Source organism: Elephantulus edwardii, unplaced genomic scaffold (genome assembly GCF_000299155.1).
Source record: "Elephantulus edwardii isolate Elephantulus edwardi_28Jun2011 unplaced genomic scaffold, EleEdw1.0 scaffold00096, whole genome shotgun sequence".
NCBI classification, from domain to species: Eukaryota; Metazoa; Chordata; class Mammalia; order Macroscelidea; family Macroscelididae; genus Elephantulus; species Elephantulus edwardii.
The window spans coordinates 6743892-6758658 of record NW_006399846.1 but is presented as its reverse complement, the minus strand read 5'-3'; the positions used below and the strand labels follow the sequence as shown (position 1 = coordinate 6758658).

Genomic DNA, 14767 nt, shown 5'->3' with positions numbered 1-14767 from the left:
ACAATGTGAGTTTGGATGAGTTATACAGCCTTAGAGTCCTCATTTCTTATTGCCTTACAACCTTTATTTGCACCGTTCTTTTTGCCTTTCCCCTTCTGCTGAACTTTTCATTGTCAGGTGCCATTGAGTTGACAGGAGAACATGGTGACAGGCTGACAGCTCCACAGAGTGACCTCGGCTGTAATCTAGAACTTGCAGTTCCCTGGGTCTTTATTCCATGGAGCTGCTAATCAAGTTCAAGCCTCTCAATTAGCAGTCGAGCACCTACCTGCTGCTGTTACGTGCTGTCACATCGGAACCAACTCAGAGCTGACCCTCCATCACATGGGAGGTGACTGCCCATCTTTCTCTCAGGTAGTAACTGGTGGATTTGAGCCACCTGCATTTTTGTTGACAGTGCAACTCCTTATCCACTAGGCCACCAGAGATCCTGTTAGCATTGCTGAACTCCTCCAATTTAAGGCCCATTCAGCTGCAACTTCGCAGCAGGGTACGTCCTTCCCCCCTCTGGACTCCAGTGAGGGCTCTTTTACAGTAGCTCTTAACCAGCACAGGCCCTGACACACAGGAGCCACAGTGTAACATGGGACTTGTGGGACCGGCTATGAAATAACGCCATCTACTCCCCCAGCCTGCCTCAGATCTGTCGGCTGCAGCGCCAGGGCCACCATTAGAATTTCCCTTCCCTGATTTCTGGGAGTGCTTTATTTTCAGACTAAGTGCCAGGATGATTTTTTAAAAAGAATGGATTTTTCAAATGGTCACTAGGAAGCCCCTTGGACCCAAGAGATTGTGGTTTCTTTGGTAGTAAAATAGATACAAAATAAAAAGTGTCATTTTAGCTAACTCTACAGGTCAGTGGTAGGAGGTACACTAGCAGCCCAAAAGAAGACTGCCTGAATCCAACAGGTGCTCTTCAGGAGAGAGGTCGACACTTTCCCCTATTGTGACTGCCTCTGAAAACCCGCTGGAGGGTCATGTATGAGTAAACTCCTCCTCCACGACAACGAGTTTGAGTTAACTTTTTTCTAATAACTACCTTTGCAATTTTGTGCAAACATCACCATTATCTATTCCCAAACAGAAACTCAATACTGCTTAAGCAATAACCCTCCCCCACTCCTGCAGGACTTCTATTAATCACAAGTACATTTCTATGTATTTGCCTATCTTCTGTCTCGTATGAGTTGAATGATAACAATATTTGTCCTTTTAGGCTCTGCTTATTTAGCTCTGCATGCTTTTAAGGCACGTTGAAGCAGGTATCAGAACTGCAGGGATATGCCTTGTCTTGGTTGTCTATCTGCCGAAAGAGACTTGGTTTGCTTTCTCTTTTGGCTGTTGTAGATGGTGTTGCAGCCCTGGTGGCACCCTGGGTAAACATTCAGCTGCTACCTAAAAGGTGGGTGGTTCAAGACCCCTCCCCCCCCCCCCCCCGTAACTTCGTAGGACAGCATAGAAAGCCTTGGGGAGCAGTTCCACTGTCACATGGAGTCACCCTAACTGAAAAGTTTGACATGTGCCATTATTTCCCCTTTGTCGTTCCCTCTCTTTACTCCTTTATCCTCTTTGCTCTTCTCCTATGTGCACTTACTATATTCACCCACTATGTCAGGCTCTTGGGCTACAGTATTGTCCAAGTACAGTATTGTACAGTATTGTCCAAGACTGATACTACACTCTCAGGTGGGAGAGCGGAAAGATCTTTCTCTTATATGTTGGCCATGCTGCTAGGAGAAGCTATTCTTTGGAAAGAGACATCATGCTTGGGAAGGCGGAGGGTCAGCAAAAGAGACGTAGAGCCCCCAGTGAGGTGGACTGACACAGTAACTTGAGCAATGGGCAATGGCAGAGCACAGGTCAGGGTTCAGGCCTGTGGTTCACAGGGTCGCTGTGAGTTCTACGCGACTCAAAGGCACTTAACAACAACAATAACAACCACCCAGACACAGCAAGTTTACATTAAGCACTGCTGTTTCCCCCCATTAATGATCAACAGCTCTCCAAGCACCAGCTTAGGCATTTCTCTCAGGCCCCACCCCAGAGTTCCTGTTGCCTTGGTGCCTGTTCTGTTTGAGTTGAATCTTCAAGGATAGACTTGTCATGCTAAGGGCTATTTTCCACTTCAAGGCATTCATTCCTCTGCACTCTCTTTTTTTTAAAGAGCCCTTGATAAATCAGAGCCCTACTTTCCCCCCTTCTCTTTCACAATTCCATTTACCTTTATAATGAGAGAGAAATCTTATGAGCTTTATTGAGGATCAGAACAAGGGTTGAGGGGAGGAAAAAGACTTGTTACTTGTTCATCTTCCAAATCCAGCTCAGCACCTGGAGGGAACCTTCCATGGTGTCCTCCACTGGCCGGTTCTAAGCAAACCTTTGTCCTCTGGACCATTTCTACATCTTGTTCCTGTTTCTATAGTTACAGTCCTCACAGTGCATTGTGTTGTATTGTATTTGTTACCTTGTCGGTCTCCCCTTTGAGCATCTCAGTTAGACTTTATTCATCTTAGTATCCTGGCATAGTGCTACACTTTGTAGATGTCAGAAGAATTCATAATGAAGGGAAGAAGAGGATGAGAGAGGAAGGCAGGCACTGGTTCCAATGCCTCTTATACTATATGATGCACTGTCTAGTGCAAAAATGTGCCAAATCCAGTGTGGGTACACAGTGTTCTGGAGAAGGACCGGAATCATCTTTCCAGTGGCAATAACAGCCTCTGAGGTTTCTTAATCCTGCCAACAACACTACCACTATCACTACCACCATCACCTCCTCTACCTCCAATCCCCACCACCTCCACAACCTCCATCACCACCTTCACCACCACAATCATCACCCCTCTAACCTTCACCTCCAATACCATCTCCTCCTCCTCAACCACCACCATCTTTATCACCACTGCCATCACCACCCCCACCACCTCCATCACCACCACTACCACCACCATCAATCATTCACCACCACCTCCACTACTACCATCTACTCCTTCTTCACCTCCACAACCACCATCATCACCCTCTCCACCTCTACCTCAACTCCCACCCCCCCCCACGACCTCCTTCACCTCAGTTACTACCACCTCCTCCACTTCCTCTACCACCATTACCACCTCTACCACTCCACCACCTCCAGCACTTACTACCATCACCATCTCCACCACTACCATGTCAAACATCAACAACAAATTGAACCTGAGATTCTACCTCTCCTTCTAGCTGCCAGGTTCTTTGTAAATCTACTGCAGCAAGTTTAAGTATGCCAGCCATGGTGAGGATGGTACAGAGCAGGACAGGAAGCTGATCTGTTGTTCTTGGAGTTGTTATGAGTCATGCAGCAGCACCTGACAACAACGGTGGCAGAAAGGAGCCTGGTGGTGTGCTGGCTAAACACTTGGCTGCTAACCAAAAAGCCAGAGTTTCTGATCTACCCAATGTCTCTGCAGGAGCAAGGCCAGGCGACCTGCTTCGGTAAAGATGTAAAAGCAAAGCCAAACACAACATCAAGATGTGTTTCCTTCACCTTTATTTTTTTTTTTAGGATTAAAAAAAAAAAAGCAGATCCTGCCTTTATTTTAAATTTTGTTATTTCATTCACTATAGATTTATTTTGCACACAATTTTAAAAATTAATGTTTAAATGAAAGAATTTTTCTTTTACTTTTCCAAGAGGGTAGTGTACTGGGGGGGAGGGGTGGGCAGGGAGAAAAGTGCAACAATGAATGAATGGAAATCCAAAGTCTCTGTAAATTTTCATTGAAATGAATAATAAATTTAACAAAAAAGAAAAGAAAAAAAAATAATGTTTAACAATCACCTCCTTTCCTGTGAGAACCCGAAGAACTGGTGGTGCCCGGAGTTACTGAATGTTTATAAAAGACTCTATAGACAACTCCTGATCAAAATGAGGGCAATGCAGACCAGAAATTAAAATTCTGGGGCCATGAAGACTTCTACAACCATGAAGGAAGGAGTGCCCAGAGGTCATTTTAATTTTTTCCTTTTAATTTAAAAAAAATTGTGATAGTAATGTAAGTTTACAGAAAGGTTGAGTTGTCATTCATTCACTGTTGCATATTTTTCTCCCCTCCCTTATACCTCCCAGTCCAATCTACAGGGCACCTCTTGTTTCAGATTGTTGTCATACATATAATACTTAATCAAATATTCCTTTCAAACAGTTCTTCCCCTCATCTGTTTCAATGCATTGTTCATTACCTATCTACTCTTTTCCTATTCTTCCTCCCAACCCCCCATGTCAATCCTATTCTATAACAGTGGTGTTATGCAGTATTTGCCATTTTGTAACTGAAAGATTTCACTCAGTATAATATCTTCCAGGCTCACCCATGTTGTATAATATTTACAAGTTCATTGTTTTTCAAGGCTGTGTAATATTCCATTGTGTAAACATACCAAAGTTTTTCTACTTGTTTGTTGATTGGCACTTGAGGTGCTTCCATCTCTTTTCTATTGTAAATAATGTAGCAATAAACATGGGTGTGGATACATCTGTTTGAGTTGTGGCTCTGGTTTCTTTAGGGTATGTTTCCAGTAGTGGAATTAATGGGTCAAATGGTATTTCTATTTCCAAGTTTTTGAGAAAGCGCATTCCCAGAAGTAGTCCAACCTCTCAGGATTTGTTGTTTGCTGCCCTGTTGAACTCTGCTATTGTTGCTGGGTTGAGATTCTTTCTCATAGTTGTTTTGATTTGCATCTCTCTGACAGCTAGGGATATTGGACATTTCTTCAGGTATTTGTTTGCCATCTGAATGTCTTCTTTGATTAATTATCTATTCATATCCTGTGTTCATCTTGCAATTGGGTTATTTACCTTTTTCCTGTTAAGGTGCTGGAGTATTCTATACATTTTAGGTATGAGTCCCTTATTAGATGTCATTGCCAAATACTTTTTCCTAGTCTGAGGGTTTCCTTTTTACCCAGTTGGAGAAGTTTTTTGATGTGCATAGAGATTTAATTCTTAGAAGGTCCCATTCATCTATTTTATTCTTTCCTGGTTGTAGGTTTGTCATTATTCTTGGAAGTCTGTTCACGCTGTGGATTAGGCCTGCTAGAATTGTTCCAGCTTTTCTCTGATGATTGTTATAGTATTTGGTTTACTCCAGGTCCCTGATCCACCTTGAGTTGTTTTTTGTGTATGGTGTTAGGTGTGGGTCTTCCTTAAGTTTTCTGTTTCAAATTTGCCAACACCATTTGTTAGAGAGGGTGTCATTTCCCCAATTAACTGATTTTTGTCTCCTTGTAAAAAAATCAGTTGATCATAGGTTAGATGAGCTGATTTCTGCAATTCTATTGCATTGATCTATGTGTCTGTCACTGTACCAGTACCATGCTGTCTTGACCACCATGGCTGTGTAGTAGGATTTGAGATCAGGGAGTGTGATGTCTCCTACATTGTTTTTCTTTTTTTCAGGAGTGCTTTGCTTATCTCTTTCTGTTCCAGATAAAATTGGAAATTGCCTTTTCCATCTCATTGAAGAATGGAATTGGCATCTGTATTGGGATTGCATGGAACTTGTAGATTGTCTTTGGTAGAATTGCCATTTTCACCATATTGACCAGTCTATTCCAACTGATAGCCACGCTGCAGGACAGGGCAGAAATGCACACAGGTTTCCAAGGCTGTGACCTCCACAGAGGTAGGCAGACACATCTTTCTTCCTCAGAGCTTCTCTTAAGTTCAGACCCTGGGTCTTTCAGTTAGCAGTTGAGACCTGTGCTCTGAGCCATCAGGGCTCCTATTCCACTAGAATTACAGCTGAGAAAGCCCTACGGGGCAGTTTTACTCTACCACACAGGGTTACTAGGAGCTGGACTCAACTTATGATATATAACAACAACAACAACAACAAAGATGCAACTAAGACAAACAGAAGCGACTTTTCCACATAACCAGTCAGTGGCAGAGTAGGGACTAGAACGCTGATGTCCTAACCTTTAGTTTAGTGCCTGCTTTATGAAAACAGGTTGATCCACGTAAATGTGCTTGGTCCGAGAAATGGGTCACCTTGTGACTGTCACCTAGGCTGAGAGGCCCTGAGCAGCTCAGAGGTGGCATCATAGGTTCTAGCCTCAACTCGACTCATGCCATGGCCCTATGTAGACCAAATGTGCATACAAAGGCAGAAATGCTGAAGTACTAGGGGATCCAGTGCCACTCAGCATCGTAGGAAGGGGAAGCTGAAAACCCAACCACCCTGCCCCTCACTCACTCTTTAGTCAGCCTGTGGGGGAAGATGACGGACAATGGGAGGGCCTTTAACCATAACATGGAAGCCAGCAGAAGGCTTGAGTCCTGGCTTGATGCTGTGGATGCTCCCAAGCCCATTCCTGTGGCTGGCTTTCCTGTGGCGCCAGTCCTCCTGCTTCTCTGCCTCCTGCCTCTCTTGAAGGAACCCAAGGATCTCTGCAGACCCCGTCCTCCCGCCCCACAGGTGAGCTGCAATGCCTCCACCGGTCGCGCGGGGGCAGAACCGAGCTGCAGGAGGAGGGGCTGCCTCTTAGTAAAGAGAGATGCTGATTCCTCAGTTCTTCCCACTGCCTGGCATAGCTCCTGGGAGGTTGGAAAAGTTTTGATTATTAACACAGTCAAGCAGCTAATTAAAATAATAAATTAGAAAACAACACTGCAAGGGTGATGAGAGCTGGAGGGAGCCGTGCAGGAAACGGGCAGAGGAAGAAATGCATTTATTAGGCAGCCACATGAAAAAGTCTGGGTCATATTCTCTTTTTAGGGTCATGGAAAGGCACAAAGTGTTGGTCTTTGAGTCTTCTAATCCAGAACTCTATCCTGGGGAGCCACCCCTTGCTTAATGGGGTCACTGTGATCAACACTGAGCCCCTGAAATGGTAGGGCTGGGGTACAGCGGGAGGGTAGGAGTCAGGAATAGGGTGACAGTGAGGGGAGGGGTGGGCAGGGATGGATTGAGTGTTGAGGGTGGAGTCCAGAGGTGGAGTGGGATGCAGGTATGGGGAGGGGGGATGTCTGTTATATGCACTGATTATGTCTATGTCATGCTTGTTGTTGTTATTGTTGATTGCCACTGAGTTGAGCACGACTCATAGTGACCCTATGAACAAAAGACCTAAAGCCTTTCTATAACTATCGTGATTTCTCAAAGTTCATAGCTTCCAGAGGCATGTTGTTTAGGAAGTGGATACCACTGCTGCTTCCAAACCTGTCTTAATCTGGAAGCTCCACCAAACACTGTCCACCATGAGTAACTATTATGGCCTTTGGCATCCCCATGGCACAGAGTTCAGCATCACAGCCACTCCAAGTAACCTCAGTACAGCAAATTGACAGACCAGTGCACCGAGAAGGATGTGCCTCTAAATTATAATTACACTAGGTCCCAGGGCCGCACCCTTCATATTTTACATATTTGAATATCTATAGCATCAAACTACCTTGCTCCATGTTCAACTTTGTACCTTGGGATCCCAAGGAAAGCTTATCAAAACCATGAATCTCAAGCCACAGTTACATGGATACAGTCATTTTTTCAGATTTGATTCAGAAAATCAGATTGATACAATTTTGCATTATGACTCAATGAGGAAAGCAGAAGGCTGGAAACCGTGGAAGGAAGGGGGCGTGGGTCAATGAAGATGCAGGCACTGTTATATGTCTAATACAACGAGCTCAAGCAGAAGGACCCACAGTTGGATTTTGAGGATGTCAGGGAGTATCTTTGCTTGTGTGTGTTATTACGTGCCTTTTGAGTTGAGTATGACTCAAAGCAATCCTATGAACAACAGATCTGAACCCTGTCCTATCCTGTGCCATTCTCACCATCTCCAACACACTTTAAGCTCATTGCTGCAGTCACTGTGTCAATCCATCTAGTTGAGGGTCTTCCTCTTCTTTGCTGACCCTCTACCTTTTCAAGCATGATGTCCCTTTTCAAGGAATATGCCAAATAACGTGCCAAAAGTGAGATGAAGTTTTGCCATCCTTGCCTCTAAGGAATACTCTAGATGTTCTTTCTCCAAGAAATATCTGTTCTTTTGGCACTCCATGGGATATTCAGTACTATTCTCTAATACCACAACTCAAAGGCACTGGTTCTTCTTCTGCCTTTTTATTCTTTGTCTAGCTTTCAGATGCATAGCAGGTCACTGTACCTGATTGCTTGAATCGGGTACACCTTAGTCTTTAAACTTATATCATTGCTCTTTAGGACTTCTGAAAGGTTCCTGACAGCAGACTTTCCTAAAGCTATTATTATACATCTCCTGATTACTGGTACCAAGGGTGTTGACTGTGGATCCAAGTAAGATTAAATTGTTGACAATTTTAATCTTTTCTTTATCTAACATCATGCTGCCTGCTGGGATCCTTATAGATGGTGTTCTCTCTCTCTTCCTCTGTCTGTCTCTGGGTTCTGGTAAACTGTAGGGATTTTTGTGGGCTGATCAATTCACAGAGAACTTCTGGTTGCCTACTCCATAGGGAACTTGATGCTAACCCAGAGATAGTACTTCTTGGGGGTTTGACTCCACCAGCAACTTTATGGAAGAAAGATGAGCAATTTCCTCACAGTTTCCAACAACCTGCTGGAGGGTCGGCTGTGAATGGGTAATGATTGGGCAGCAAATGTGTTTGAGCTTTCTTAGTTTTGTGGGTTGTAAGAGGTGGAAAGTTGTATGTGTCCATGGGAGGCAGTTTCCTGGATGATATAAATGATTTGTGCTTGACTACTAACCTAACCTGGTGGTTCAAACCCACCCACTGGTATTGCAGAACGGCCTTTCAATCTGTGTCTGTAAAGACTGTAGCCAAGAAAACCCTATGAAAGAGTTCTACTTTGCACTACATGGGGCTGTTAGGAGTTGGAATAGACCTGAAGGCAATGACTGTGGTTTTGTTTTGCCAGGGAAGAGTATGGGCCAGTCATGTGCCCCTATCTCCTCTGAGGAGATCACAGTGGGTGTAGGGACTGGATCCCAAGGCCTGGAGATTGAGGCAAAGTGACAATGGGAGCATAGGGGTGATGGGGACTGTCTCTGAACTTTATGGACATCTCCCACAAGGGCGTTAAGGCTTGGCTGAATGGGTCCCTGGGAAGCAGTTCTGAGGCCAAATCCCTGAACAGGAGTATTTTTAATTAAATGCAAGGAGCCATACATGGGAGAAGGTTCTTACTACTGGTGCTACCCTGGTATCATGTTTGCTGTTCATCTGCCTGGATCACCACCAGCTCATCCTTCTTGTTGTTCTTATGTGCCATCATCTGTGACTTATAGTGACCCTATGCCCAAAAGCTCTGAAGCCTGCCCTATCCTGAGCCAGTCTCACTGCCTCTGACACACCTATTCCCATTACCCCAGTTACTATATCAATCCACCTCATCCAGGGTCTCCCTCTCCTGTGCTGTCCCTTCACCCTTCTCAGCATGATGTGCTTCTCCAAGAACCAGTCCCTTCTGTCCACACGCCCCAAGTATGTGAGATGGAGCTTCAAAATCCTTGCCTCCAAGGAACAACCTGGTTTCATCCTCCCCAGGACAGGCCTGTTGTTCTCTTAGCAGCCATGTTTAATACACTTCTCCAATACCACCACTCAAAGATACTGATTTTTCTTCTGTTGCCTTTAGTCACTGTCCAGCTCTCTGGTGTGTAACCAATAATTGCAAAACCATGGCCTGGAACAGGCACACCTTAGTCTCGAGACTGAAATCATTGTTCTTTAGAGCTCTGGAGAGGTCCCTGACAGCAGCTTTTCCCAGTGCAATTTATCTTTTGATTTCCTGACTACTGTTGCCAAGAGTGTGCACTGTGGTCCCAAGCAAGCTACAACTGTTGACAACCTCAATCCTTTCTCCATGTTTCATGATACTGTCCACTGGCCTGGTGGTGAGGACCTGTCATTCTCCTTACTGCTCCCAAATCAATGTAAACATTGAAGAGATGAACTCCCAGCCAGCTCAGGTGGGAAGGGGCCCTCATGGGTGGTCACTGTGTCTACTACCCGTTCCCTCCTATGAGACCTAAGTGAGTAGAACATGTAAGTGCAAAGCCCTTTCACAAATATTCAAGACTGAAAACATCACCACAGTCCTGAATTCTAAAGAGATGTGAGAGCTAACAAACTTTCGGCCTGCCAGCACTGATCTCCCCTCTTGTTTCTTGTCTACACTGAGTCTCCACTTCCTCAGACCTCAGCCTCCTCTGCAAACTCTCAGCACAGTCACAATCGACTCTTTGCTGCTAAGTTCAACAGCCAAACTCCATGCCCACTTGGCACTTGACAGGTTCTACCATACTAGTTTCTCCTGGTTTTCCTACCCCCTCTCTGACCACTTCTTCTCCAGCTCCTTTGTGGGCCTTCTCATTACCACTTCCCCAGGGGGTCTCTGGTTTGCCCCAGGCTCTCCCAGTTTAGCACAGAAAGTCTCACATCCTGCGAACATCCTGAGTCCCGGGTAAACCAGAACACTGGCTTCCTGGACTCACTCCTGGGCCACAGGGACGACCTTGTTTCATTCTTGTTGTTCTTCTTTTCTCAACCTCCAGCTCTCCTGGGAACTCTCACCTATTTCTGTGGCTGCAATCACCGTGTGGGTGGAGGCAATCTCAAGTCTGTGGCTCTGGCCCAGCTTTATAGCCAGACTAGTGAGCTAACTGCCCCCTGGACATTTCCACTGGAATAGCTCCAGGCAACTCAAATTCACTATGTCTAAATCTGAACTCACCATCAAGGACTCAAGGTCAAATCAGTCCTCATCTCTGCCTTTTGTGTTCTATGTCCTGGATACCAGGTTCCCTCTTAACCCCATGCAGTAATGACCTCATCGTGTCAATTTTCCATCCCCACTGTCACTCTCGTAGGGCAGCCTCCACCATCTCTTGTCTCCATCAGTGCAAAGTCTGGAGAGAATGGTCATTTGGGGGATGGTGAAATGGAGACAATTTTTATCTTCTTCTTTACACTTTTCAGTAGTTTGGAGATTATCAAGAATCAATGTAAATGACTGTTAGGATCAGAAAAGCGTGCATATTCTTTAAAAAGAAATCTGTACCCACTAAGAATCCTAAACACGCAATCAGATTTTTCTCTGTGAGTTGAAACCATCTACACCCACACAGCTTGCTTCTACAATAACATGACTATTATTCCACTGATCTTCATGGACATGTCTTTACTATTCCAGGAAATGCTTGCCCAGGAAGATAAAAGTTGCAAATAATGTTATTCTGTGTTTCAGGAACCTCACGAAAAGCATTTAAACAAACATCAGACTGTTCGCCTTGTTAACAGATAGCCTCAAATGACTGTTCACGCTCCAAGGAAAGCTTGGCTTTGCTGGCCTCACCGATTTTAAACTGGTTTTGTCATGATTCTTTCTGATTTTAATAAGCTCCTGCATGAGACTGAATATGCATTCTGCTTTTGTGTTTGCCATCCTGACATGTTTGTCAAGATCTTGTCAAGAGAGGGTTCTACCCTACTGTGGTCAGCAGGAAACTTAGTGCTGCCTTATAAGTTGGTTTTGACCAGTGGTATTTCCAGGGAATCAGCATGTGATAGGTCACATTCTGAAATATCCAAACTCAAACTCACTGCCATCGAGTTGGTTCTGACTCAGAGCGACCCTCCATTGTACTTCCAAGGCAGGAGAATGCCTATCTTTATTTCCCCCCAAAGAGATGCTGGTGGCTTCAATCACTGGAGATAAACGGCCTTTGTGTCAGCAGTGCAACAACTCACTATGGACTGGGCCACCAGAGTTCCTCATACTCTGAAATACTGCACCTGACAACACACAGCGATTACTATAGAGCTCTGACGGGCCCAGTTTGTAGGGAGCTGTGCTGCTAACTTAAATGCCACGTCTCTCTGGCAGTCTGATTCCATCAGCTCTGAGGGAGAATGATGGGCAGTCTCCTCCCAGCCCATCTACAGCCTCAGAAACCCAACAGAGGGTCCGCCGAGAATTGGTTCTGTTTTGATAGCAGTGAATGAGTTCTGAATTATGACAGGTTGGTGGTTCAATCCATCCAGAGGCACTATGGAAGGGAGACCCTAATGCAGTTCCGTTCTGTAGCCCATAAAGTTACTGAAGATACCATACCAAACACACAAAGATGCCAAGTCAGAACTGGCTTGCAGCAAGGGGTTTGCTTTTGGAGTTCAATGTTTGGAATACTTATTGGATACCTTCCATATGCAGAGACTGGGCTAAGTGCTTTACAGATATCATTTCAGGGTATCTGCAGAACAACCAAAGGTCCCAGAGGGTTGCAGTTTGTGTCTATTAGGCTTAAAAGGAGTCTAGTGGCCCAACAGATAAGCACTCAGCTGCTAACCAAAAGATCACAGGAGAAAGACTTGACAATCAGCTCCTGGAAAGATTGTTGTTATTATTGTTGTTGTGTACCCTCGAGTCTGAACCAATCAATAGCTGACCCTCCGGAAAGTTCTCAGAAGCAGTTAATTGTATAGAAGGTGTATGCCCATTTCTCTCATAGAGTAGCTGGTGAATTCGAACTGTGTGTCTTTGAGATTGCAGCACAGCTTCTTGCCACTAGGTCACCAGAACACTCACCTGTAAAGATTAGAATTTAGAAAACTATGTGCAGCAGTTCTACTCTGTCATGTGGGATCATCAGGAATCAAAATCAACTTGATGGTTGTTGTTGTTACGTGCTGTCAAGTTCCCTGTGACCTATAGAGACCCTATATACAGCAGCTCTGAACTCTGCCTTATCTGAACCAGTCTCACTAATTCCGACACACCAACCCCCATTGCCCCAGTTAATGTATCAATCCATCTCATCCAGGGTCTTCCTCTCATGCTCTGTCCATTCATCATTCCAAGCATGATGTCCTTCTCCAAGGATCGGTCCTTCCTGGCCACGTGTGCAGTGTACATGAGACAGAGTTTCAAAATCCTAGCTTCCAAGGAGAAACTTGGTTTCACCCTCTCTAAGACAGACTTATTTGTTTTTTCTTGGCAGTCCATGGTATGTTCAAGACTCTTCTCTAGCACCACAGTTCGAGGTATGGGTTACACTAATCTGAAAGTTAGTGGTTTGAATCTACCCAGTGGCTCTGTGGAAGAGAGGTCTGGTGATCTGCTTTCCTTATGGGTATGAAAGAAAACCGTATAGAGCAGTTCTGGTGTGAAAGGGATGGGGTTGCCCTCATGGGTTTGGTACTAGGTTGGTAGAATGACCCTGAACAGTTAAAAACAGTTGCCATTTTCCACATGAGAAAAATAAGGACTTAAGGAATGTGCTGGAACCCATACCATCAGTAAGGGGCAGAGCTTAGGTCCAGCCAGTGCAAAGGCTCTCTGGCGCTTCTTTGCCTCTGGAAATTTGGTGAGATTTAACTGTAACACATAATAAACACATTCCAGTGTCTGGATATTTTGGGGGGAATTGATGGTATTCTGCTCCAAATTACCCAGATAATTGCTTCAAGAGGAAAGGCTCTAAACTCGTCCTGGAAGATCTCACCCTGGCAGGTTTCCTGAGAGGAGTCGCTATAGAAACCATTCCCTTCGCTGGCAGCCCCGGGCTCCCTAGGTCTTCTGCTTCTCTGCCCCAGGCCTGGCGAACATTAACCATGAAAGGCAAATGGACTTCAGTGGAAAACAAGCAATTATTCTGGGCAGTAACATTTCCCACAAGGCCCTGGTGCAACAAGCTAGTGGGGAAGAAAGAGCTGGAGCCTTTGTACAGCGGAGCTGGAAGATGAAGCTCACTGTTATGTTTATACACCCTCTATTGAAAAGCCATGCAGTCGGGACTCCACCAACCTGAAGACCGGATTCTTTTCTTCCCCCTCAGTTACAAATGCACATATTTGCTTTAAACGAGGCCGACTTTGCCCATGGGTGGTCTTTGATTTGGAAGAAATCAACCTCAGAGTAGTGACTCACAAAAAGCAAAGGTGGCTTGACTCATTCTGTGCTCAGGGAAGGGGACACACGTGTGTGTGTGTGTGTGTGTGTGTGTGTGTGTGTGCGCGCGCGCGCACGCGCAGAATCCACTTACCCAGAAGAAGAAGTTGAAAACGAAGAGTAAATACTTCAGATAGACGATCAGCCAGTCGTCCTGCTCGCCCTTGTAATGGGCCATGCTTGCTGGGCCTGCAAACAGAATACACATGCTTGGCTGGAGAGTCCACCGAGAACAATCTCGAGTGTTGTCCCTGCCCATAGCCTGATGTTGTTGGCAAGAATACAGTCAAGAATTGGATAGTCTACCCTTAAAATGCATGTATGTAAGAATATAAGCTCTGATGTCTGAGTGGTAAGGACTGTGCTGGCAACTCAAAAGTTTCTCGGTTCAAATTTACCAACTGTTCCATGAGACACAGATGGGCAATCTTCTCCCATGTTATTTACTGCCTCTGAAAGCCAGCTGGACAGTCAGCCATGAGTTCTGATGCTATGTAACAGCAATAATGGTATCTTGGGTGTGGATACTATGCAACGACCCTCTATGCTGTCATAAAACAGTTTGAAAAAGATTACGGGCAGAATGCAACACTCCTTAATTCCATCATAGCCCTAATCAGATTTAAGGGGGTTTTCCTAGGGTGCAATTCATAAGAGCCGGTGATGTAGTCCTTAGCGAGTTTCTCTGCTAATATTATTGAGTCTGTGGCAGGGTCAAATCCACAAGTCGCTCCTAAGAAAGTAAGATGGGCTGGGGCTGTCTCCTCCTGTTGTGATCCACAGCCTCAGAAGCCTGCCCAGTGAATGGATGGTCCCTAAGACATGGAATTGTT

At 45.0% G+C, this 14767-nt stretch overlaps 1 protein-coding gene across 1 annotated transcript in view; it reads right to left on the bottom strand.

Moving 5' to 3' along the window:
- The window catches only part of LOC102871232 (tetraspanin-11-like), an 84753-nt gene extending 70632 nt beyond the window's left edge, over positions 1-14121 (bottom strand). Inside the window, exon 1 of the mRNA XM_006891303.1 lies at positions 14029-14121. Coding sequence (XP_006891365.1) covers positions 14029-14112 — 84 coding nt within the window. The 5' untranslated portion in view covers positions 14113-14121. The remainder of the gene's footprint in view (positions 1-14028) is intronic.
- Between the last annotated feature and the right edge of the window lie 646 nt (positions 14122-14767).